At 41.5% G+C, this 27,273-nt stretch overlaps 1 protein-coding gene across 1 annotated transcript in view; it reads right to left on the bottom strand.

Moving 5' to 3' along the window:
• The window catches only part of Ano2 (anoctamin 2), a 352,538-nt gene that overhangs the window by 141,512 nt on the left and 183,753 nt on the right, over nt 1–27,273 (bottom strand). Inside the window, exons 12-13 of the mRNA XM_047550120.1 lie at nt 27,050–27,132; nt 20,165–20,272 (exon numbers count right to left, since the gene is read on the bottom strand). Coding sequence (XP_047406076.1) covers nt 20,165–20,272; nt 27,050–27,132 — 191 coding nt within the window. The remainder of the gene's footprint in view (nt 1–20,164; nt 20,273–27,049; nt 27,133–27,273) is intronic.

A 27,273-nucleotide genomic window follows, 5' to 3' on the forward strand; every position in this document is an offset into this window, starting at 1 on the left:
ACACTGAGGCATGATACAGCAAGACAGACTCAGAGAGCTGCGAGGAGTTTGGAAGTATTTGGCAGAGAGGGTTCATGTCAGGGACCAGGAGGTGAGAGTGGTCACGTAGGACCTCATGGGTAAAACCAAGAAATTAAAAAATGATCCCCAAAACTCTGAAGAGCATTAGAGGGTTTTAAGCAAGGGAGTGTCATAATCAGATCTGACACAGGGTGGGGAACAGACTGGACAGGGCCTGACAGACTGAAAGGAGACCAGTTAAGAGTCACTGAAGTCATCTGGGCACTAGACAGTGAGGACCTGAACTCAGAGAAAAGAAAGGAACACATACAAGAGACATTAAGCACACAGACCCTGTTAGACATGCAGCTTGGTAGGTGTGGAAGGTGAGAAGAAAGGAACAATTTGCAACCCTCTAAGGTTTCTGGCTTGGACAACCAGGTCTTTCAAGAGTAAAGCACATGCAAGTCTTCTTGTTTTACACTTTTTTTAACATATATATTTTTAATCCACATATATAGATATGAGATAAACCTTAGTGACACAGTACTTTAAACATTGCCTTCCAGATATCAGAAGGTTAAGATACGGTTCCTATTTGGAAAAACTCTATCAGGTGTTGGAAAAAAATGCTAAATCCCCTCTACCCTGTGTGCCAAAATTAACCATCAGGGTTGTGACCAACTCATGAGTTAAATGATCAAGAGGAGTCAGCACAAGGAAGGCTTAGGGTTCTCCCTGGAAGAAAGGGGAGATGACACAGGGTACCGCTGGGAAATTGGGAACTCCCATCTTGTTCACGGAGCTGTTGTTTCCAAAGCCCCTGTGGAGTGACTCAAACTGGCAACCCACTGCCTTCTAAATTTCAAGTCACAAAACTCCTCTGCTAGATCCAAAACAAGGAAAACCCAGACTGAATCTTGAATCCTTATGGGCTACAAGAGACTGAAGGGGAGGGAGCATTACCATCTCCACCTTCCCCCTCTGGGCTCAGCAAAGACACTAATCACATTTTCCTGGTGATCCATCTCTGGCCCGCCCTCTGTCTGCCAGCTCCCCAGCTCTGCCAGAGAAAAGGAGACAAAGGAGAGATGTCAAAATTGGAAGAAACAAGACCCAACATCAAGATCTGGTCCAGGGCTGTGATTTGGAGGAACCTCCCTGCTCCTCCTAGACCTGCCGTGTTCTTTTAACACTGCCAACTATTTAAAGGTCTATCCCACAAGTAGATTGTCTGCCACTTTACCAAATCACTCTAAAGTGGTCTTCGTTTGACAAAGTCTTGAAGGACATGGAATCATTTTAGCCAAATTCATACTAGTCCCTAATCTCTGTTTACACATCTCAATCTGAATCTGAAGGAAAGTCAAAAAGGAACCTTGAATAAAGAGAGGCCCACTCCTCTTCCTGTCTTCCAAATTTGCATTAAACCCTGACAGCATAAGCAAGGAGGCTGGAGCTAAGTCCTTGGTGAATTTTACACCAAGCCCAAGAAATACCAGCCAAACACCAAGTCTGACAAGCTTGGTGCTACTGCCAGCTTTGTTTCCTGCCTGGGTCTCTAAGAGCTTGGCAGAGCCTAGAACACTCCATTTGTGGGATAAAAGCTAAAACAAAAGTTGAGAATTGGATTTTTAATATGATATCATTGTTATCCTTGTGCAGTAGTCATTGCCATTCCATTCCTTCCCCCCATTCTTCTTTAACTTCATTCTTCTCCTCTGTCTTCCTCCTTCTCCTTCTTCATCTTCCTTTAAAAGGAAGTTTCTTTATAATGATTTTACCTCTGATTAAGAATTTACATTTTCAGAATTTCATAGGTACCCAACTTAGAGTCAAACCATGAAGTAGTTAAGAATCACTATCCTAAACCATGTAAGACTGCAAACACAAAGATAGGAAGATGAATGAAATGCAACCTATAATATAAAGCTGCTCCCCTGCCCTTTCCGCTGCAGTCATTTCTCCGCCTCCCAACTACTTGTCAGTCTGTGAACATCCTAGCTAGCTATTGGTTCATCAGTCAGCTTGCAAGTATCCTTCTCCATTATTGGTCCCATTAATCTGCGGAATTTGACTGCTTAAGGATAGCTTCCTGCCATTTTCTCTCTCTCTTCTCCTCTCTTCACTTTCATGCTTCTCTCTCTCCTCCTCGCTTTCATGCTGTCTCCTCTATTTCACTCTCCTGCGTGTGCACCCTTTCTCTTTTCCTCTCATTTTCTCTCTTACCCTGCAGGGAGACACTCTGTTTGTGTGCTTAATAAACTACCTTATGTGAGTTCCCGTGTCCAGTGTGGTTTTCTGGGTTCTTACACAACCCAAATTCAAAAAGCACTCTTAGATCAGTTTTAGGGTAATACCACATTTTCATGATTCATAAAGAGGGCGTCAAAGGAACACCCTAGGACTACAGAAAGATAAAGCGACTGTCGATGAAGAATTCACTACCAAATGAAAAACAGTACCAAAGCAAAGAACATCATATTAAAGCATTTATCAAGTGCTCTTCTGTGAATTAATAATACTTTCCATAGGTCAACACTGTTTGTGTGTACATGTTATGAAGCTGAAAAAAAATCAGCATCAAAACAAAAAAAGCTTTCCCTTTCTGGGAAGTCAGACTGACCCTACTTGTCCTCTAAATTGTTTCCAGAAGTCAAGTTATCAAAAAGAGTTTCATGCATTTTTGGATGCTCATTTACCAACCGGGACACATTTTCTTGGAGCTAAAACCATAGTTCACGATTTGTCCCACTGATTCCCCTGCCAAAACCCTGGCCTTAGTTCAGCTGAGAAAATATCTTCAATGGAGAAGCATTCATGATACATCCATTGCTCCAGAATCATTTTTCCACATTAGTGATGGGGCTGGAAGATGTGGAAAGTTCCAGGATTCCATACAAGGCGACCCACCCATTCCCAGGATGAGATAAGTAGTGCCCTGGCCAGAACTGGACCCCAACGCCTAAGATAGTGACTCACCTATGCTCCAGGACATCTGCTCTCTACATCACACATGCAAGAACAGCAAAGGCCTCCTGCTCTCCAGAAGGGACACCTGAGTTGAAGGGAGAATTCTAGGACATGAGTTAAGTGACCTCACCCACCTTCACTTGCAGTGAACAATTGAGCACTGTCAAAACAGACAATTACATTAAAGCTGCCTCTACATACCAGTCACATGTCAAGGGTCATATCTATGAAGTTCCTTCACTTAAGCACAAAAGCATGTACAATCAGAAGCCCAGTGAATGTAAAGTTCTTGAGCTTCTAGTAATCTATTATATTTAATTCTCCTAAAATAGTCCCAAATTCAGAAAAAATTATAAGCACAAATGTGTTCATCACATGTTCAACCACAGGGTAAGAACTAGGAAAACTATAACATATCCATTTGATGAAATACGATGTAGTTGTTGAAATGAGCATCCTATGAATGACCTTTAATAAGGTTGAGAACTTATGTTCTGAGACGAAGTAAAAAAATCACTGCCCAAAATGAAGCATATAGTATGATTTTTTTCAACAGTGTTACAACAGCCATTAAGAAGGAGCTTATAAGAATTTTTCTAGAAATAAAAAATAAGAGAAGATTTACTTTTCTTCTTTACTTTCCTTTTTAGATTTTCTACACTTAACACATATTACTTTTATACTCTAAAAAGTTATTTAATACTGTGGAATTAAGTATGGTCATGGTCAAGGTGGCCAGATCCCCAGAGTTGTCATGCTCATTTCTGATTCTCATGATACGCAAAACTGGAGATAGAAGGGGCAGAGTGTTCCCAGCTCATTCAACCTGGAGTCCAATCTCTCTTGTGGTATACAGACTCTTTGATGATTCAGTAAAGACCCCAGGCTGGTCACTTCCCTTAAAATAATACAGCTGGCAAAGAGCACTCAGTGGTGTTGGGTGGATTAATTCATTCATGTTTATAGACAAGCTCACTGAAATTCTTGGATGGGAGTCATTCCATGCTAAGGAGTGCAAGTATTCGGCTGAGTACATTTCCAGGGCAAACATCCTACCACAAATTCACTAAACTCAATGCAGATGCCCAAATCCTGGATGAAATTTATGAATGTTGGCTGGTAGACCATGCAACATTATAATAAAAATGAATTGGACATCAAATCTCTACAGCCAACTTAACATCACCACGTCTGGCTTTCCTGGGGAATCATCGAAGTTGGATTCAATGGGACCAGAGGTGGACAAACTCCAGGCCACTGATGAGGAGGATTTCTCAACTTTTCCAAGGTTATGTGTATGTCCCACCACAGTGACAAAGGAATCATGGAAACCAGTACAGGTCCACAGGTCCTAGACAGAGCATAAATAAGATAATGATGCCAAAAAATATGGATGTGGCAACAGTACCAGCTCCCTCGAGGAGGAATTGACATTGGCAGTCTGTGGATAGAGACAGCTACCCCCTTGAAAAGGTCAGAGCTTAGTGCAGGCTGTGCTGCAACCACTTTCTGACAGCAGGAGTCAAGTCAGGAAGACCACTTGCAGGTTTTGCAAAGGCCTCAGGCACTGCTCAAGGCCAAGAGTTTCTCACCCCACCCCTCCTACACTGGAGGAAAAGCCAATGCTCATTTGTTAGAGAAAATGAAATGTCTAAATTGCCCAGAGGCTGTGGAGTTGCATTTCAGAGGGTGCTCCTCAACTACACCTCAGGGATTTCAGTTAAAAGTAAAAAACAAAAAACAAAACAAAACAAAAACAGAAATAAGAGATGCCTCAAGGAGTCTGTTTGGATCATTGTCTTTCTGAGAGGTTTGATTCGAAGAGGTTACAGGTGTAGAAGACAAGTTAAGTCATGGATGGCCGCCTTCCCTGCATCACCCTGCTTTAGTCTCTCAAACTGGAAGACCATATAAGGCATGAAACTAGCAATTCCCTCCTCTTACCCCTCCCATGAAGAGACCTACTTCTCTTGCCTTTAGAGTTAGCATTTCCACTGATCCCATTTTCAGTGTATTTTCTACCTTGAACTCCAGATCTGACCTGCTTGGAACAGAAGTATCTCATAGCCTAGTGAGACTTACAGAAGCTGCTTTTGCTAAAAGAAAAACTTCTCTTAGGCCTATAGATACCCAATGGGTAACAAAATGCAGGATAAAGCTTGCTGTCTCTGTCTTCATTTTGTGCCTGTCTCCTTCATTACCATCAATGTTGGGTCAGGCCCCTGCTCAGCCCTACACAGTGTTTAAGTCAGCCTTTTCACTGCTGTGACCAAAAGACCTGACTAGAACAATTTTAGAGGAGGAAAAACTATTTGGGGGCTCACAGTTTCAGAGGTCTCAGTCCGTAGACAGCCAGCTCTATTTCTTGGGGCCTGGGATAAGGCAGAACATCATGGTGGAAGAGTGTAGAAGAGGAAAGTAGCTGGGAATATGGTACCAGGAAACAGAGAGAGAGAGAGAGAGAGAGAGAGAGAGAGAGAGAGAGAGAGAGAGAGAGATCGCTCTATACACCAAGGACAAAATATATACTCCAAAGGCTCACCCCCAGGGACCCACCTCCTCTAGCCACACCCTACCTGCCTACAGTTACCACCCAGTTAATCCTTATCAGGGGATTAATACATAATTGGGTTAAGGCTCTCATAACCCAATCATTTCAACTCTAAATTTTCTCTCACTGTCTCACACATGAGCTTTTGTGGGACACCTAATCTATACCATAACAAGCAGTGTTCATCTATAACCTAGTAATACAAGGTTTATTAACCTAAATGCACCTATCCTATCTCATTCCCCTTCAAGACTGAGGCAAGATTTGCAAGGACACTTGGCTTTAGCTTTTACAGACGGCCGCCTGGAGCAGTACCTAGAAGTCTCTAGTCATGGCCCCCTTCCAGGATCACAAGATTCGATAGATAAATATCCTGCATCCTGTGCAGCCCCAGCATGTGATGAGGATTTCTCTGGAGTCACCTTGCAGACACAGAACGAGAGAATTCTCAAGCAGATCACAGTTTGACCAAGACTGCTTAACCATGCAGACCTCTCCCTCCTGCCTCAATTTCTTTTCTTCCCCCCAAGGGAGGAGGGTACTGGGAATTGAACCAAGGGGTGATTAACTACTGAACCACATCCCCAGACCTTTATTATATTTATTTTATTTAGAGACAGGGTCTTGCTGAGTTGCTTAGGGACTTGTTAAGTGGCTAAGGCTGGCTTTGAACTTGTAATCCTCTTGCCTCAGTCTTCTGAGCTAGGGGATTACAGGTTTAAGCCACCATGCCACCTGCCTCAATTCTTCCTCTATTTAAACCTAAAGCTCACGTCAGCAATGCCAGACAAGGCTGATATGCTGGATCTCACTTTGCCTTCTCAACATGGCCATATTGATTAAAGTTTTCTTTCCTGCTTTTCACCACTACCTTTTCAGTTTGATTTTGGTAACAAGCAGTCAGATCTGGTTTGCTGGGGATAGTCTTAGGACTCCAGGCCCCATTAACACAAGGACTATGAATGTTGAGAAGGTGGGGTGTGGAGAGAGAAAGTTTTATGTTCTTGAGCATCTTATGAATTGTCAATTAGTAAGAGAACCCAATTCCAAAGATATAAACCTGGGAACTGGACATTATCATCAACTTTTCTCTGGACTTTGTGACTCTCACTTGGGCTAACCCCTCTAAAAGAACAGGGGGTTATAGGGACACACCTCTTTCCAGGAAGGCTGCAAGAGTAAATGAGGAACACATGGGAAATCCAGGGGTTGAGGCAGGGAGGACCCAAGGTTGGCACAGATTCAGATTGTCATTTTTAAATGTTGGCATTTGGGTTCATGAAAATGATAAAAGCAAACATGTTTAAATTGCAATACCTTCAAAGAGAGAACAAACAAAAGTGTGCTCCAGGTTCTCTCAAACAGTCTTCAAAATATAAGGGTACCCACTTCTCAGAAATAGCAAAACATCAAATCTTGGAAAGCCTGAGTAAGGAGAAAAAGCTAAAGGGCATATTTAAAGAACTGATATAGTGCTGGGGGTATAGTTCAGTTGGCAGGGTACTTGCCTCATAAGCACAAAGCCCTGGGTTGGATCCCCAGCACCGCAAAAAAAAAAAAAAAAAAAAACCTGATACTTCCTCAATGACCCCATATGGTCAAGACAGGGGGTCTAAAGTCCTGCCACAGCTCAGCTGCAGGACATAGGAACAGGAATAGCCCCTAGGATGATTCAGAACAGGGCTAAGCAACGATGTGGAATATGTCCCCATTTTATCATTTATCCCTTCCTAAAATGTAGCTCACCCAAATTCTATAGAAATTTCCAGAGCTTGTTTTTCAAATTACAAACCCAACACAGTCATATAGAAGGAAGAGCAAAGGAATCAAAGGCAAAGGCACATGTTTCCATCAGCTGGAAGATTTTGACTGATACCAGTCATTTCTCTGTTCTCAGAATTGCCATTTTCTTGCTCTAACACATGATATGGGGGAGAATCTCTGGAAAAACTCCCCATCCTCCCTTCCTGGCTTTTGGTTATATTCAGCCAATGAGAGGTCCAGGTGCAAGGTTGGCAGGTATATATGGGAAGGATGATTCAGAATATCCCCACCCCACTGCCATCTGCTTGGAGCAGTGGTTGTAACACCTCCATACTTCTGCTACCTGCTGCGCTATCCTTTCCTTGGTGGCCCTATCTTCCACCATGCATTTTCTGCCATAATTCCAGTTCATGCCAGGTGCCCCTGGCTCTAGGCTCAGTAGTATCACCTCCTGGCTTAGTCCCCAGCTTCCCTGCTACTGCTTGCCTCAGGGTTGATTCACCACTCTGGAGTGAATTATCAGCCCTTCTCACACCCCTTCTTTACTAGTTCCCTGAATTAGATTCCCTCTGTTCAATTCACAGATTTCTGATTTTCTGACTAGACCTTGACTCATGCACTTCAAGTCTTGGGAACACCTGATACTGTCAGTATCTGCCCCAAATCCCTGAATCTTACCTTGTAATTTGGAATCCAACATCCAACTACCAAGCAAGCATACGTATTTCTTTGAGGCTTTTGTTGATGGGTTGACACTTCTCTGCCATGTGTATGCTCAAGGAAGATCAGAAGTCCAGGAGAATTCTCACACACACAAACACACACATACACACTCACACTTGGAGTTTTCCTCCATAGTGGTTGATAGGAGCTGGTACATACCCAGCTCTCTCATTGCTATGGTTTCAATGTGTGCATTCCTCCAAAATTCATGTTGGAACTGAAACCCCAAGGTGATAGGTAAGAAGTGGGAACTTGGAGGAATATATCCATCCACCCTCAGGAATGGATTAGGGCTCTTATAAATGAGGGTGAAAGGAGCACCCCAGTGTCCTTTCACCTTTCTGCTTCCCCACGTGAAGACACAGCAAGAGGCACCATTTTGAAAGCAGAGAGCAACCCTCACAGACACCAGATCTACTGGCATCTTGATCTTGAACTTCTCAGACTCCAAGACTGTGATAAATTAATTTCTGTTGCTTCTAAATCACCAAATCTAAGGTAATTTGTTATAGCAGCAGAAACAAAAACACTCAACCCTGAGGCAATAAAACTCTAAAGCACACATTCCACATCAGCTTCCAGAATTTTTCAGTGGAACTAAGTCCTGATTGCCCACAGGGGCAACCTGACTCACAGGCACCCTTCATTGGCTGCTTTCCCATCTCTTATTGCCTCATTCTACTAATGGTGTTTTCCACCTCCCAAATAAATTCTGCACATGAATCATTGGCTCAGGGTCTGCATTTTGCCTAAAACTAAAGGAACCATTTTTCTTTTCCTTCCGAGTTATTTGTTCTTCATGAGAGCTAATGCTCAGAAAGAACAGCTCATCAGTGATGGGGCTGCAGATGCTTTGGGTGATAACCCCTTCTCTAAAGCCCGGCTAAGCAGAACATGGCCATGAAAGAAGAGGGAGGTTTCTGCAGCCTCCTGTAGCTTGGGCAATGGTTGTCCGAAGGACAGTCTCAAGGCCTCTTCTTCTCTACATCCACAAAAGGATAACCCCGTTGGCCTTGTCTAAAAACTCCTTTTGACCATCATGTCAAAAGAATCACAGAAAACTCAAATGTCTTTGACTCCAGAGGACTATTTTCAACTAGCACTTCTGAGTTTCTAGAAGGCTTATTAAGGGAGAAAGAGAAGGGAACCTGAAGGGTTTGTTGTGTTTCCACTGAATTCTAAGGAAGTGAAAAAACCATCTTGGCCCTGACAGCAAAAGACAAATTTAATTTACATGTGTCAGGCCATATATGGAAAAATCATTTGAACTGCAACAAGAAAAGTCCAGACTGCAAGTCAATAGTTGCTAACATCACACACCCCAATGGTATGTGCTGGCCTCTATTAGCAACTATGCTGTTCCAACATTCCCAATCACTGAGCATATTTGGGTCTTGTGTTTTCTGAGAAGCTGTGAGGGTCTGCTCTGAAACACCACACTGACTGTGCCCAGCCTCAGCTTCAAGCCTAGACTTCTTGCTTCCCTCCCACTGACTTCTCATTTTATGGGCTGCCTGTCTCTCCCTAGACTCTCTTCCACAACCCAAGCCTCAGAGCTCTCCTTATTTGTAACTTCTTAATTTAGACCCAGCCAGCAGAAATGTATACAGTGTACAGAGGAGAAGGTCTCATTTTAGCCAGAACTTCTGATGCTGAGAATGGGCTGTCAGTTGAAGAGGGCCAGAGCCCCCATTCTGATGGCCTGGGCCACCGGAGGAGTCTCTATGTGGAATGAGTAATTCACATGCTCCACGCAGAGAGATGTTTATGGACACATTCTGCACTTCTCTGGCATCCTTTTCTATGAAACCCAAGCCACCCTGGAGATTTTAAGTAAGGATTTAATAGGATGTTCATGACCAGTAACCCTCAATGCCCTCCTCTCTCTCTCTCTCCCCCTCACACACACACACACACAAATGTACACACATACATAAAGAGAAGAGATATGATGAAAGACAGAGACAGAGTGACAGTACACTGAGCCAGATCTACCTTAAGACCCAAGAGTCAAGTTACTGGGAGGCCCAAGGAACGGGTACAGCCCACAGTTTACTATGGGCCATAGCCCAGTTTGCCATCCAAAAATTAATTCCTGAAACTTTGAAACACTATCTTTTTCAGCTTTTCTTCTCTTGGATGTCAACATTACTCTTAAATTTCTGTTGAACCCAGAAAGTTCTTTATTAAGTCATTCCCAAATTTTCTAGGTTCACTATGCCCTTAATGACTCAGCAATTTTGATGCAGTGCCCATAGGCTAAAAGAAATATTCTCAGTTCCATTTATTAAGTAGTTAAGTATAAATAACATAGGCAAGTATTTGTGTCCTACAAGCTTGCTAGCCCATACACATAGATAGAAATAAATAATATTTTATTTCATTCTTAACCCTAATTACTTACTGATAGGATTATGCACTTTTGAACACTGCTGGTTCTCATCCTTGCAGTCAGACTGTATATCACTGCTTCCTATTCCAAATGATTTTGTGCAGTTCTAGTGCTACCACCATGGCAAACTCAGGTTCCCTAAGATACACCAATGAAAGACATACAGAATTAAAGCTGACACTGCTGAGGTAATATTGTGGGGTGTCTGACTAATGTGAAGTATTGTTGGGCTTCTCCCAAAGATGTTTAAAAATTAATATCACTACTGTGAATGCACTGTGGTGCCTGGAAGCCCTGGGCAGGTTTGGAAACCATGGTTTGATGAAACCATTTGTCCGTCATTTTTCTCCTGTGAATGTGTAAACAAATCCACAACCAAGGCAAATATGAATTCACACATGATCGAAAATATTCAAGAAAAAGTTCTGAAGGATTCAAATCAAACTGGTAACTGTGGTTATGTCTAGGGAGACAAATAACTTTGGGAGGAGATAGGTCCAAGGAGACTTTTATCTCTATTGTCAAGATTTTTCTCAAGAAGTGTTTTCATGTATTACTTGAATAATTATAAGTAAGGGTCACAAAAGAAAAATTTTAAGGCACCAACACACAAAAACTTTACCTGCAATGTTACATAAAGATAGTGCTAAATTCTGTTCAGAGAAGGTTAGTCTCAAGCTCCAATGAAGGGAACTTATTTCCTGAGGTAGCCAGCTGGGACAATGTGGGGATAGATGGAAGTATGCTTTTCACTCACTGAAATTCCTGACAGCATTTTCCTTTCTAATAACCTTTTCTTCTCATTTCCTACATCAGCAATTCTCAGGAGGTGATAGTCAGTCAGAATCACCTGCAGCCTCTTCCAAACTGAACCTCTCCTACTACCTTGCCAGAGTCTAACAGCCCACATTTTACTCCCATCACATTTTTGTGCTGTGGTAGAGAATGTTTCTTTGTTGTTTTGGAGTAATGGCTTGGTGGCTGCTAGCCAAGGACCGTATTTTCCAGATTCTCTTCATGTAGGTGGAACCATGTGACTACATTCAACCAATGAGGGGAAGGGATGAAGAATCCAATTCCAAATTCCAGTCCTTCACTCCTCCTAAGAAGACACGCATATCTGACAATCTAACAGGACTGACAGTCCCTCCCCACTCCATTTCCCTCGCTCCATCCATTTCTCTGCTCCTTCGCATAGCCATTTCTCTTGGCTTGAATGTCCCAGTGAGGATGGGACCATAAGTGAGAAATGGAGGCCACTCTCTGGGAGACGGCAGAGAGAGGAAGAAGAGAGGGGGAGAGTGGAAGAGAGAAGAGCCAGAGTCAGAAACAGTAATTTAAAAGCAAAATAAAATTTAAAAAATAATAGTCCATAAAATTGTCAGGGGTCAGCCTTCAGGAACAGTTCTACTTTGTAAACTATGTTTCATCCTGGCAGCTATACTGTTTCCTTATCCTTATTACCAAATATGAGAAACTCAAGGAGAGAAGGAATAAATGCCTTAGAATCATTTCAGAACTGAAATAACCCTCCAGTTGCCTATATTTATCAGATGAGCTCAGGGACTAGTCTGAGAACCAAGGAACCTGACTCCCTAGCAAATGTCCTTCAACGGGGGTAAAACCCAGGCTTCTTTCCTGACAGTCATTCCTCAGTTCATATAATAGTGTAGAGGAGAACATCATCCCCAATGATTCAGAATTGAGTCCTTAACAGTGAACATCCACCAAACACTCAGCTGATTAGAGACTCTGGGTGTGGTGCAAATAAAAAGAGTTCAGAAATGGAACCAGGCTCAAGTTTCACCTCCACTTGTCAAATGGGAATCTTTGGCAAATTGAGTTCCTTTCTCTGCCCCAGTATTTCCCCTGGTCAATGAGCAACATTCTTAACCCCTAAGAATCTGAGACAGTAACTTAGGCTCTTTATATTTTTGACCCTGAAGTGGTTATTAAGTCACTTAGTGCCTTCAAAAGAGAGCTCAAGGGAATTTTGCTCCACATAACATTCTGATAAACCACAGAGGGTCTGCACGGACAGCCTGGACCATATCCTCCTTGGCCCAGGGTAAGAGTCACAGACAGGACTCCTCCATCCTGCTTGCTGGGCCTCCCTTCTCCACTGCACACTCTGACAATCTCCTGGCTTCCGGTTGCTGTTGTCCCAGCCTCGTCAAAGGCCATACACTTATGCATAATTTATTCCACATGTTTGTTTGTTGCGCCTGCCAGAGGCATCTGTCGTAAATGTTTCAATGCCTCAACTTTAGATGAGTTTTCTTTTGAAATAATTGTCCCCAGGGTGGTGCACTGAACAGTAAATTAACACCCATCCATCTGCGGGCCTCCTCTTGGCAGAGGCCCCCCTTAACTTCAGTGCTTCCCATAAAACATTCATTAAATAGAACCTCACAGGCAGCACCAGGCAGAGAGGGGAGGACTGCTGCTTGCACCCACCCTGGGTTGAAGATTTGGGCGACAACAAGTTCCATGAGGCAACTCTTGGGACTAGTTAAATGGAATTTTGTTTTAAGTACTTTCAGTGAAACGTTTTATAGCAAAGTCTCTTTTAAGACCCACATTTTTCATCTCCCCAGCTTGCTTCTTGCCCTCTGAATCTTGACATGACAAGATGGTTTCCCTCTTCTTGGGAAGAGGATCCAGTTATCTGATTTCACCTGTGACATTCTAATGCCTCCACCTGTCCCCCATCTCTTCCTCATTCACACAAATACTCATTCAACAGTTTAGAAGTGGCCTAAAGAAGTGTAATCTTTTTTCCACAATAGCCTCTCAACTCTCCCAAGCAGGAAGCCAGCTTGCTGGTGATCTGTGGCTAACAGGCTCTTCTATTAGGCTGACACATTGACTGGACCTTTGTCCCAGTACTCTGTCAGTTGCTCTCAGATTCACTTGCTGTCCTTCCTTCCTCTACTCTGTATTACAGGTGTCTTAGTCAGTCAGCTTTTGCTGTGACTAAAAGACCTGACAAGAACAATATAGAGGAGAAAAAGTTTATTTGGGGGCTCACAGTTTCAGAGGTCTTAGCCCGTAGATGACTGACTTTATACCTGAGGGTCTGAGGTAAGGCAGGACATTATGGTGGAAGAGTGGTGGAGGAAAGGGGCTCAGGACATAGCCACCAAGAAGCAGAGAGCAAGATACCACTTACTGGGTACAAAATATATACCCCAAAGGCATGTACCCAGGGACCCACCTCCTCTAGCCACACCCTACCTGCCTCCAGTTACCACCCAGTTAATTCCTATCAGGGGATTGATTCACTGACTTAACCCAATTAAGTCATCCTTAAACCCTATTGCATTGTATCACACATGAGCATTTAGGGAACACCTCATACCTAAACCATAACAGCAGGGCACTGACCCCTGAAAGCTATATTTCCAAGAATAACTTATGAACTGACTTTTGGTTACTTTTGGCCAATGGAAGATGCTAGTGAGAACACGGAGGGAAGGCAGGGGAAAGTCATGGTATCTTTCCTAACTCTCTACCTGTGTCAGACGGCATCTCCAGAAGCGCTCCTCCTGCTGGGTCCCATCTCCTGGCTCCTGGACTTTGGTAACATCACCTCCCTTCTTGTCCTCCCAATTCTAAGAGTGATAGCCACTCACCACTGATCTCTCATTACTTTGCCAACTCCCACTTGCCTCATCTCTTCTTCTAACACCTTTGTAATTAGTTACCCATTATTTTCTCCTCTATTGCTCTACATATCATGAGCTTCATTGTTTGGCTATACTTAATTAATACAAAGTTTCTGGAAGCAGGGGGTTGGAATTAAAGGGAGCTGAGTGAAATGTCAAAGGGACGAGAGGCCCAGGACAGCATAGCTGTTCAGTACTGCTAACACTAGCCCCTTGCCTCAACTTAGAGCTCTACCATCTTACATGGACAGAGAAAAAGCTTGCCTGGTATGGAAACTACAGGAAGCCTCCAAATCTGTTGAGGACAGATTATTGTAGGAAAAGTTTCATCTGATCCAGGCCAAAAAAATTTTAAAAAAAGAACCCTGCCTATTCTTTCATTAAAAGTTCCAGACTCCAGATTTTTCCTGGGAAACACAATGTATATCTGTGTTTATATTCCTGAATTCCCCCAACTGTATATCGACTCTCCTGCTGCAAATAGCTATTCCACTCCCTGTGGTCCTCAGTGGAAATAGAATATCACTCTACTATAATCTACACAGAACCACTAATGCAAGGTAGCAGTTTGTCTCTCACCTATCTTCCAATAAACACCATAATCCTTCATGTATTTAGTTTAGGGAAGAAGAATCAAATACGAATTTTTAGGGGTACATGAGGATCTGTTTAAGAAAACATTGGAGAGGTGAGAAAACTCAGGGTTAAGAACACTGCATACATGGTGACACAGCTATACCATGTTTATAGCAGCTCAATTCACAATAGCTAGATTGTGGAACCAACCTAGATGCCCTTCAACAGATGAATGGATAAAGAAAATGAGGTACATATACACAATACTCAGCTATAAAGAATGAAATTATGGCATTTGCAGGTAAATGAATGGAGTTGGAGAACATTATACTAAGTAAATTAAGTCAATCCCCAAAAGCTAAAGGCCAAATGATTCCTCTGATAAGTGGATGATGATACATAACGGGGTGGCAGGGTAGGAAGAATGGATTGTGTAGAGGGAAATGAGAGGTGGGGCTGGGGCAGGGGGAAGGAAAGATAATCAAATGAGACAAATATCATACCCTATGTACATGTATGATTATACAAACAGTGTGACTCTACATTGTGAACAACCAAAGAAATGAAAAGCTGTACCTCATTTGTATACAGTGAATCAAAAAATAATTTAAAAAAAGAATACTGCTTTCAAGTCAGAGTGCCTGCACACCCTGTCTCTGCCATATATTAGACTGAGCAAATGACTTATCTCCCTAAACCTCAGTTTTCTTACCTGTGAATAGGGGATCAAAATGGTTTTGAGACTTAAATAAAAAAATACTTGTGGAATCTTGCACATATCAAATATTCCCTAAATGTTATTTATGTTATCATTATTAACATTCCTCTTATTCCCACTACCTAGAAAGTTAATTAGAGTAGTTAAAAGAATAGGTAAATTTATGCTGTATAAGATAAATAAAGAACATTCCCCAAGGTGATCAGTTGATGACCAACATCTCTGCACATCAATGAAGAAAATCACTGGCTCTCAGAACCACAGAGGTTATAAAATTCGATTTCCCCATATGACAGCTGAGGCAGAAGAGACACAGAAAATGGCTCAGCTATCTGGTGAAGCACCATGCTTACTACCCTAGGGTTCTGACTCCTACTCTGCCAACCTTTGAGTCTTACCATGTTGGATTTGTAGTTGTAACCTCATTACATTATGGAATATTTCATTTCAGATCAGCATCATGTTGGTGTGATGTGTCTTGTTCTCAAGGAAATCTCATAGATTTATTTTTCTAAAGAAAGTACCAGCTACAGTTAACACCATACTTCATGATGAAAGATTACATTTTTCCCCCTCATTCCATCGGAAACAAGAGAAGGAAATCCATTCTCACAACCACTATTCAACATTGTACATAAGATTCTAATCAGGGCAATTAGTTAAGAAAGAGAAAACATCCAAATTGAAAAGAAAAAAGTAAAACTATCTCTATTCTCAGAAGACATGACCTTATAAACAGAAAATCCTAGGGAATCCATTAAAAATTATTAAAACTAATAAATTCATTCAGAAAACTGTGGGATAAAGACCAATCTGCCAAAATCAATTTTACTTCTATATACTAGGAATGGACAATTCAAAAACAAAATGAAGCAAACAATTATATATGCAAAGCATCAAAAGGATAAATAATCAATAAGTTTAACAAAAGCTATGCAAGGCTTGTATATTGAAGACTGTAAAACATTGTTGAAAAATAATGATCTAAATAAACTGAAAGACATACTATGTTCATAGATTTTAAAATTTACTGTTGTTAAGATGGCACTACTTCTCAAATTAACCTACAGATTCAAATGAATCCCTATAATATTCCAAATTGTTGCTGCTGGTTCTTTCTTCTTTCTTTTTTCTTCTTCTTCCTTCTTTCTTCCTCCTCCTCCTTATTCTTGTACTTCTCAACCTCAAATTTTATTACACAGGTGCAATAATCAAGACAATGTTATACTGGCATAAGGACACACATACTGATCAACGGAATGATATTTCTTGTCTAGAAATAAACTCTTGCAAGTATGGTTGAGTAATTTCTATATGAGTGTGTCAAGATAATTCAAAGGGGAAATAAAGTTGTTGCTTTTTTTTAACAAATAGTGCTGAGACAAGTGAATATCCACAAGCAAAAAAAAATGGATTTGGATCCCTTCTCTATATAATATAACTGAACATGAATCAAAGATGTAGCTCTAAGTATTACAACTTTAAAATTCTGGGAAAAGAACCTATGAATATATCAATGACATTGAGCTAGGTAATAATTTCTTAGGTAAGAAAAGTACAAGTGACAAAAAGAAAAGTAGATAAACTAAACTATTTCAAAATTTAAAATTTTGTGCTTTGAATGATATCATCAATAAAGTATGAAGATAATCTACAGAATCAGAGAGAACATTTGTAGATTAGATTGTCTCATAGAGGACTGGTATCCAAAACATATAAAGAACTCTCATAACCTGATAATAGGCAATTAATACAATATTTTAAATGGGCAAAGCATTTGGATAGACATTTTTTCCAAAGAATATGAATTACCACTAAGTACATGAACATTATTGGTTGATAAGGAAATGCAAATTAAAACCACAATGAAATACCACTTCACATTACTACAATGAATAAAATCTAAGAGACAGGTAATAACCGTTGGGGAGGATGTGGAAATATTGAAGCCCTCATATGTTGCTGGATAGAAGGTAAAATAAAACAGCTACTTCAAAAAACAGAACATGGGTTCTTTAAAATATTAAGCATATACTTAACATAACCCAGCAATTCTACCTCTAGGCATTTACCCAAGAGAAATGAAGAAATACAGTCAAACAAAAATCATGCAGAAGTGTTCATAGCAGCATTATTTATAATAATCAAAAGTAGAGACCACTCAAATATTCATCAACTGATGAATGGATAAATAAAAGGAGGCAAATCCCAAAATATAATATTACTAGGCAATAAAGAAGAATAAATGAAGTATGCTATATGCCATGACACAGATAAAAAGCTGTCCTAAGTGAAAGAAGCTAAAGACCATATATCAAATGATTTCATTTACAGGTAGTCCAGAATAAGCATGTCTACAGAGACAGAAAGTAGATAAGTTGTTGCTCAGGGTTTGGTAAGTACTGGGTATAGAATTTCTTTGGGGATTTTACATTTACAATTGGACAAATCTATGAACAAACTAAAAACCACTGAATTATATAGTTTAAATGGGTAGAATTTAAGAGTATAGAATTAAATCTTGATAAAATATTTTAAAAATAAATGGACTTGATATCTTTAAAATTAAAAAAAAAAGAGCAATGAGCCTTGGGGATTAAGTAGAGCTGGATTTGATTACCACATGCCTCCCCACAACTAGTTCTGTGGTCTTAGGGTAGTTCCTATACCAATCTGGCCTTCAATGGTAGCTTTTTATCATTCAACAGGAAGGAAAGTAATAGTGGAGGGAATATGAAGCCCCTGGGTTACAATGAAGGCAGAATCAAGGTGACTCTCAAAGGATGAAAGAAGTACATCCCGCTAGACTTTGATTCCTAATCCCTGTCTGTACTCCAGAAGAGGGGCCTTTCCTAAATATCCCACACACCAAGGAGTCCCAGAGCCCTGCTATGCAATGAGCATTGACTCATTCCACAGGCAAAACCTGCTTCCCTTCCATCAGACAGCAGCAATGTGCACTCCAGAGTTATCTCCCATCAATGGCTAGGTTTACAGCAAGAACAGAGGCATTTACAATAATCAAAGTATTACAGAAAGGCAAGAAGGATCCCGACAATCAAATTCTAGGTCATTTTTTATCTTACACTGCTCATTGGGAAGGTCATTTCCTCCCAGTGCCCATAAGGCATTAGATACTTTGAGCTTTGCATTCTCAATAGTGTAATGAAAATAGATGTTGAATGTTAAAACATAAACATATGTATCATTCATAATGCATTCAGATGTTTTTTAATTATTCATGGTTCCTGAAAGTTATTTGACCTATCATGCATATATATATCCAAGCAATGTTTATATTAGAACCACAGCCTCGATATACGCAATTCCAGCTCTTTGGCATTCCCATCTACAGAATTAAAATTAAATGAGTTAGTGGTCAATAAAAGTTACATGTGATTTCCATAAAATTATCCATTGTATATTGCTCTTGGGTGGAGAAAGAAGGTTGCATGGAGTTACTGAGGCTGACAGAACACAGAATGCTTGCTTTCTGATGAGGGTAGCTGTGATGATTAGTATTTCCTAAGTATGAATTCATTATGTTTCTGAATAATTGGTGGTCTTGGACTTGTTCTTTGTCTAGGAAAAAAATAACTCAGAGGTTCATCCTCTTTCTTTTTCCTGTTTTCTTTTTTTTAAATGCTTATTTTGGGGCTCAAAAACACTTCATTCTTCTGTTTTGGTACTTGCATAAATTTACATGTTAAAATGAATGGTTCCAACTTAAAGAATGTAAAATAAAATGAAATTTGAATTCAAATCCAAGATGGAGAAAAGACATATGTAAAAAACAAACAGATTTTTGATCATGTTGACTTTTGTCAGAAATCAGATTTAAGAAAGACAAACACACACATACTCCTGATTTCAAAGGAGGGTGGCACTTGGAGACAGGTACCACCAAAGAGTGTTCCCCACAGATACTCGCACACCAAGAGTATTTACAGGTCACAGCAAATTCCAAAGCTCAGAAATGTGACTCAGAAGACTTGCTCACCATCACCTTCCTACTTTTAGAGGCCCACCCTTCAGAAAAACAAAATGGAAGGAACATCATGAGAGTACCTCAACCAAATACAAGCATCAATTTGCTCTGTTGGCCCTAAGAATCTTTTCTTGCTTTATCCTTTGATTTTCTCCCTGCATTTGGGAAGGAATGTGACTACTGGTTAGGTACACAGACCCTGGTTAGAACCTTGTACTGGCTGTGTGACCTCTGGAAAATGACTTAATCTGTAGATATAGCTTCTTTCATGAGTTTTCATTTACATAACAATCGTACAAGTCTCATAGATTTATTGTGAAAATAAGCAAGATAATATAATACCCTTAGAATAGTGCCTACCATACAGCAAGCATTCAGGAAGGGCTAGCTGCTATTGTGGGGCTTGGTAAGGTGGTGGTTACCATTATTCAATGCTCAGGTGATGGTATCCAGAGGAACCAGGCTGGAGACCTTCTTTCTTCTCCCACCACCCCTCCCTGTCTGTTCTCCAGGAGAGGTGGCTCTCCTAAACATCCCACATAGCCTAGTGACCCCAGAGCTAGTTATACAGTGGGTATTGATCAGACAGTAAGAACCACCAAGAAAGAGACTGATCCAATCATGGAGATAGTCAAGAGTTCCCAAGAGTTCCTTCTTCAGGATGAGGGGAGATGCCAGGGTCTCACTCCCTCCTGTCCCACATCAACTCCCTCTCACAGCCCAGTTTCTCTTCACTAAGATGGTCCAGACACCATGACAACAGGATCTTAACAAATAAAGAGGACAATGAGCAATAAGCACAGCGTCTTACCTCATCATTCTCAGTCATATTTGTTTCCAATTTCTGCACGGCTGACTTGTCACTCTCCTTTAGCATTTTCTCTCGAACTTTGGTTTCGTACTCAGGCCGGGAGTGTTCCTAAACCAAAGAGTCAGAAAGCAGTTGGTAAACAGGAAGAATGATGACCTTGGTCTGTGGGTTATAACCAGACACATGGAGTACATCAAAGTCAGGGTTTAGGATTGAACACTACTGTACATGAACTGCCACACCACGCACAATCACAAGGAGTCTAGACCAAGGAAACAATGTGGAGGACACAATGTGAGAGGGACACATGACACTGTGTCACACTGAAAACCAAACCTGGGCACGTTTGTGGGAGTGGCACCAGTGTTGAGAAAGGAGAAAGGAAAGGCTAACTGGGCAGCTGACACAGAGAAACCATGAGCTTTGCATAGCAGTTTGATAAAGGCAGAGGCATACACCTGCTTATTCCACCAGCTATCCTCAGACCTCAAACTTTCACTTTCAAGGAGCCAAATCCCAGCTGGAGAAACAGATGTGCCCTCATAGCTGGGAGTTAGGGCAACAACAACACATCTCCCCTGCTCCATTGTTGTGTAAGCTAAAATGGCAACCAATAAACATGAAAGTCAACAGTGACCACAGGGAATCTTAAAACTCACTTGCCTGAACCTGTTTCCTGCAAAGCATAGGTGAGTAACTCATTGGCAAGTACCCCAATGCTCAAGAGACATCACTAGGCCATTCAGCCATACAAACCTGAATAGTGAGTCACCAAGCATGCGAAAGAGCACCTAACTAATCAAGAGGACCATGGTCAAATCAAATCAATGCAGATGCTGGGGCAGGAAGATGCATGACACACTTCAAAGGGAATTTAACAGTGTACACCTGGTCTCACTGGCAGGCCTTCCCAGCAGCTCCCAGTTCCAGGACAAATGTCAAGAGATATGAGGACTTCATGTTCCTGTGTCATTTATTCCTAGGAATTCAGGTGTTGACTCTCACTGAACTCAGCTATTCAGAGAACACACATTTCCTTATCACCGCCCATATGTCAGAGATTCCAGAGGTCAACAACATAGGCTCCTGATCAGTCTCTGGCTTTCCCAAGGCAAGTCATGACATTGGAGAAACCAGGTGACTAACGAGCATGATGAGACAGCAGGTGATGCTGTTCACAGGCTCGAGAGTGTCCTCCAACTCAGCCAGTCTTCCAGGGTTGGTCAGTCCCACCTCTTCCAGGAGTCCTTCTCTGATTACTGCAACATACCTACATCATGGCAAGGGTCTCCTCCCTCTCCAAATTCCTAGAATTTTATAGCTTATGTCATGCACTGTAGCTCTTGATTACATATTTTTCTCTTATTCCCTAGCTGTTTGGCTTTCAGGCATTTTATTATCCTAACATAAAGGTTGGCTACCTGCTCTGTACCATTTTATATTTCTCACAAACTAGCACTATGCAGAAAACATAGAAATCTCAAAAGGCTGGTGAAGTTTGTTTGATTCTCTCACCTTCATCCACTCTCCCACACAGCATTTCCCAAGGTGTGTTCCAAGAGAGTTTTAGCTAAAAAGTGATTCTAGGGCTCAAAAGATTGGAAAATACTGTTCAATGTATCACCTTTCCAAGGATCACAATGAGCAAATTAAAAGCCCTGAGAAGTAGTACTGTAAAGACATTTGTTGAATTTTCTTAAGTTTACCATTTCCCACAGAATAACTTTTGCCTGTAACAATTAATGTCCTGAGAGAATACTTAGAGAAATGTGATTTGAAGTTTTCCTCCCTGGGCCCTAAAATTTGGTTCTTTTTTTCCTACATTATTCCAATGGAAGATTTTAATTAAAACTTCAGCAGACACTTCTGGTGAGTGCCATAATATGGCTTAAAAACCTGCAAAGGGGCTGAAGAAGACCCTCCTGATTGGCTGACAGGATGTTTTCCCACCTGTCTCTGGTTTTCCAAGACATACTGTGACACCACACAGAGCTTCCTTTTAGTTGTAGCTGTGGCCCACCTCACCGCATGCTGGGGATCAGTTCAGATCCCTCCTATCTAGTTAGAACAACTCCAGCTTTTCGGTACATGGACAAGAGTCTGAAACTCAAAGCAGAGCCAAAGTGCCCTTCGTTCTGCTGAGGAAGTTCAGGCAAGGATTTCCCTATTTGCTGCCAAGCAGGTCTGGTGAGGTGTTAGAATCTTTCAAAAACTCATGTAAGGATGCTTCAACACATCTAGCCATGGGCAGATCGACCTGACAGTCCCTAAACACAATCTACCTGGATGGGCTATCTGATTTCAAATTATCACAAATACATAATTCTTCCCACCAAGACTCTGGGAACTATTTCCATCTGGAGGAAGAACCCAGGCCATCTTAGGACCACCCTGGGCTGATCTAAAGAGGTAAATCTAGAGATTCTTCAACAAATGTCCTCTGCAAGGAGTTATTAAGCACCTAATACACTCTGAGTTCTTTTCCAGGCACTGACAACACAACTGCACTGGCCCTGTGGACAAGGCCCCTCCTTCCATACAGCTTACCTTCAAATAGAGGAAACAGGAAATAAGCCATGCCAGAAATGAGAAACTAGCTGATGGGGATAAGAGGATAAGAACAACAGAAGAAAGCAGCAGACTGGGCAGTCAGGGGAGGCCAAGTTGAGGAGGGTAATGCTTCCTGAGAGAAAAGGCCATGTGGACGCTTGGGGGAAATGCATCCTATGTAGCAGGAACAGCTGGAGTGAGCTCAGGACAGAATGGAGGCCTGTGTGGCTGAAAGATCTTGGCAAAGAAGATGACATGAGCTCTGATCAGAAATGTAGGCAATGGGAAGCCACATGATAGGTGAGGGGTGGGACAGAGGGGTGTGGGCAGGATGTCCTCTGGAGGCATGAGAGGCCTCCCTGCAACAAGGTCATCCAGGGTCCAAAGGGGTCCTTCAACAAGTCTCTGGGGGTTGTCTATAAAAACACCTCTTCATGCGGGCTGCACTGGTCCAGTGGGTGGGCTCCTGGGGTCTGGCTGCTTTCCTCCTTCCCTCCTCTTTCTTTCTTTCATAAGAAAGCACTCCCTGTCTTCTGCCTGAACCCAGGTTTACCAGTTGGACTTGAGCCAGTGTGCTTGCTCCACTCCTCTGGTGGAGGATGGGGAGTGCTATATGTTGGGGTCAGACCATGGGAAAAGGACAGAGGATGAAGAATGGGCTTTGTTCTATGCATGTGTCTGCTTTCCCCTGAGAGTAGGAAAGTGCTAGTGAATACCACAGGGAAGAATAACACCCCCAAGTTCCAGATAGCCAGGCTTAAGAATATTCCTGACACTGGAAAAAGATACCTGATTATAACAGAAAAAGCTTTGAACCATGGCTTTCCAAGATATCTGCCTCCCTCTTGCCAATACCCAGTGTTATCTGGCTTTCTTTTGTCTCACATTTGGATGTGTGTTCTTAGACATACAATGTTTCATGTAAGTCCTAGGATTCAGGTATAAGTCACACATACCTTTCCTAGTCTGCCCTTCATCCCTTCCCATGGCCTACAGGAGACGATATGAAATCAATGCCCACCCTGACCTGGTCACCAGCCTGGCCAATGTATATCTGTTTTCCTTTGTTCCCTGCTGCATCCCAATCCATCTTCTGCAGTCAACGAGACTTTTCTAGTGATCTTGCTGTTTCGGATCTATACCCCTTGTTTCCCTGGGCTCCTACCTGTTGTTGTCTACCCATGGATGTCCCATCTTCCCTTTGCTGTCCATTAAAATTCAGCTAGTCTTCAAAACCCTGTGATTTTTTAAAGCATTTCCTCTTTTGCTACATTATCCAGAATGAGCTTCTCTCACATATTTTCCATTCTATTCTAAATATTTATAGGCCAGATATAACCCTTTGGATGTAACCCTTTGGAGATCAGAGACTGTGCTTGAGGTACCAAAACCTAGTGCACAGTAGGTACTTGATTGATATGCTCAAAATTGAATTTTAAGGTGCACTTGATATTATAGTCCTAAATAGAAATGCATTAACGGAAAAGACAAGTTTGACCTCCATTCCTCTTTCATGCTGACCCTGGGCTGTCCACCTGTGGGCTACACCAACCATGCTATACAACCAACCAGTCTTGTAGAAACCTCACATGGAGATTACATTAGGAACATTTCCTTAGCTACATATAAACCCATTTGTTGCCAGGTCCCTCTCAGCCTACCCAAGAGTTCCTCAATTATGTACCTGACCTTATTATGGATCATTGAGTTAAACAGAAAAACAGGAAATCTGACTACAGGAAAAAAATGAATTATAATTCCACTCCTGCCAGGAGCCTATTACAGAGAATTCAGGACATTGAGTCATAACTGATGCCTTTTTGTGTGCAAGTATGTTTACTCTTCCTCTTTAATGGGGAGACATTCTGGCTTCTTCAGCTCTACTTAGCAGACACACTTAGCTTATCTCTAACCTACACAAACTTGGAACCTAGGATATTTCTTCTCTTTTTGGAGACATCCTACTCCCTGGCATTAGAAAAGTAAGACCTATTCCCTGCTTACCTCCCCACAACAAACCACATTCCCTCCCTCTCCTTCCCCACCCACCCTCTCTATATATCTTGACATATTTTAGCTGAATAAAATGGAACCGATAGAACAATTATGTTCCCACTAGATCAGCCACAATCAAACTAATCTCTATGACTCTTTCTATTAGAAGCACCAGTTCAGGCATTTATCTCTAAGAAATGCAATTGCTTTATTATTCTATTGCTTATATTTCTGACTAATTTTAATCCTCTATAAAGGCAGAATCCATATGTACATTCTTTTAATTTTTCACAGAATTCATAATGGTATTAATCTCAGGGTCTATGCCTAACACATAGGATGAGTGGGATGGGTTCCATCAATTGAAAACCAATTTAAAATGGGGAAAATCTACATTATTGCAGATTTAATTCCATGCAACTGCCCTGCAGACCCTACTAGTTCTCAGCTCATCTGTTCAATAGCAAGTTGACTAATTAGAGCATTAAAGAGAAGAAATGATGATACACTAGATTTGTGAACACACAGGCTTAACAGCAAAACTAAATTAGGGATTTCACTTGCTTGCTCACAAAATATCAGTACCACAAAAACAGTGGTCCCCAGTTCAAGACAGAACACATCAGTTAGTGAGGAGAAGATGTGCTCTCCATTCAGCCACCTATGGCTTAGTAGCCAGCCTTTGCGAGTGAGGACTCAGGCAACTGAAAGTGCTTCCTAGTTTGAGATACAGTTCCCAGCACTTCATTCATAATATCCACAGTATCAGAAGTTCCACTCCAAAATTCACATTTGTTCTTCAGCTCACTGTGGCATGTAATATCAGTAGCTTTTGAAAGTTGTAATGGTCGACACAGAGGGAGCAAGCTGAGCTTGGAAATGAAAGAAAAGAAGATAAAAGGCTAAGTGAGGTTGCTGTCTGGGGAAGGAGGATCATGGTGAATAGATAAACATGAGCAACCATGACATTCTGCCCATGATCACCTCACCAGCATTAAGACAAGGGCACTAGCTCTCAAAAGAACTGTGAGGAAAGGCTGATTTGTTGACTTTCTTCAAATATCCTCTTCAAAAGAAATAAAATCAGCAGACTATCATGACACAGGCATATCACTGTTTATAGTGATGCAATTCACAACAGCCAAATTATGTAACCAGCACAGATGCCCATCAAAGGATGAATATATAAAGAAACTTTGGTGTACATACACACATGATAGATTTTTACTCAGTCACAAAGAAGAATGAAATGATACATTTGCTGGAAAATGGATGGAACTGGAGAACATCATGCTAAGTGAAATGAGTCAGACTCAGAAAGTAAAGGATCAAATGTTTCTCTCATATGAAAAACTTGAACAAAATAAGTGGAGAAGAAGCAGGGTGATTAAGGGAAATCCATAAAAATAGAAGAAAGATCTCTAGAGTGGAAGAGGTAGGTTGAGGGGGAGGCAAGAAGGACTGGAAAAGGGAGGAAATGCAGAATGAAGGCCACAAAATTATGCTACATACATGAATATACCACGGTGAATTCCAACTTCCTGTGTATCTATAAAGCATCAATTAAAAATAAATAAATAAGTAAGTAGAAGGAGAAGGGGAAAAGGAGTAGAGGAGGTAGTGATAGAAGGGGAACAGAGTGAGGGAAGAGCGGGGGGAAAGTGGAAGTACTGAAGATTGAAATCCACAGAGCAAATTATATTCCATGCATGTATGGACATGTCAAAAGGAATCCCACTATTAGTATAACTCAAATGAACCAATAAAAACATTTTAAAAAATCATCTTCCCAGAAGATTAAATTCTAGAAGAATCTATCCTTTACCCTCAGTTCACCTTCCAGTTTCACACATAGCATTCTACCTCACACCATAGTTGTTTAGAGGTCTTTCTTCTTTCTCAGGTATCAGTGGTGACCCGTGTCTGGCACTCATGCCTCTCCAGTGGCCCTCAGTAGGTCCACGGAGGCATTCTGACACACTTCTGCTCTGGGCCACATAGGAGTTGTTCCTATTCTCTAGCTTCTGCTTTGAAGGCTGCCTCTTGCATCCTGCATCTTATGCCATCTCTTTTCCCAGAGTAGGGGGTCCTGGTACATATGACTACCCATTAGCCCAATGTCTCACAGCTGAAAGGAAGAAGGAACATTTGAAACTTCAGCCTCAATGCATATCAGACAAGATCTAGTCCATGGAGCCATGCTGTAAAAGCAGCCATCGTGAGACCCAGCTAGCGGCTGGCTGAGGAGACAGCAAACATCCATGGCTATCTTACAGAATATAGTATATTTCCAGGGTCAAAGCAAAGCAAGGGCACAGAGAAGTGTACAAGGGAACTCACTTCTTCCTCTTCTATACCAGTCAGGTCCCAGAAATAGCCTAGTCGCATCTGTAGTCTCTTCCAGTTTTCCAGAAACATGGTAGCTTAAAAAGAAGGAAAAAATTCAATTATTTTTGAAGAGGGGATTCTGAGTAGCCTTTTCACTTTTGCCAGGGGAGGTGGGGGATACATTATATAGATTTCACATTTATAAGCACTCTTTAAATCTTAGCCCTTGTCTCCCA

This window comes from Sciurus carolinensis, chromosome 4, assembly GCF_902686445.1.
Source record: "Sciurus carolinensis chromosome 4, mSciCar1.2, whole genome shotgun sequence".
NCBI classification, from domain to species: domain Eukaryota; kingdom Metazoa; phylum Chordata; class Mammalia; order Rodentia; family Sciuridae; genus Sciurus; species Sciurus carolinensis.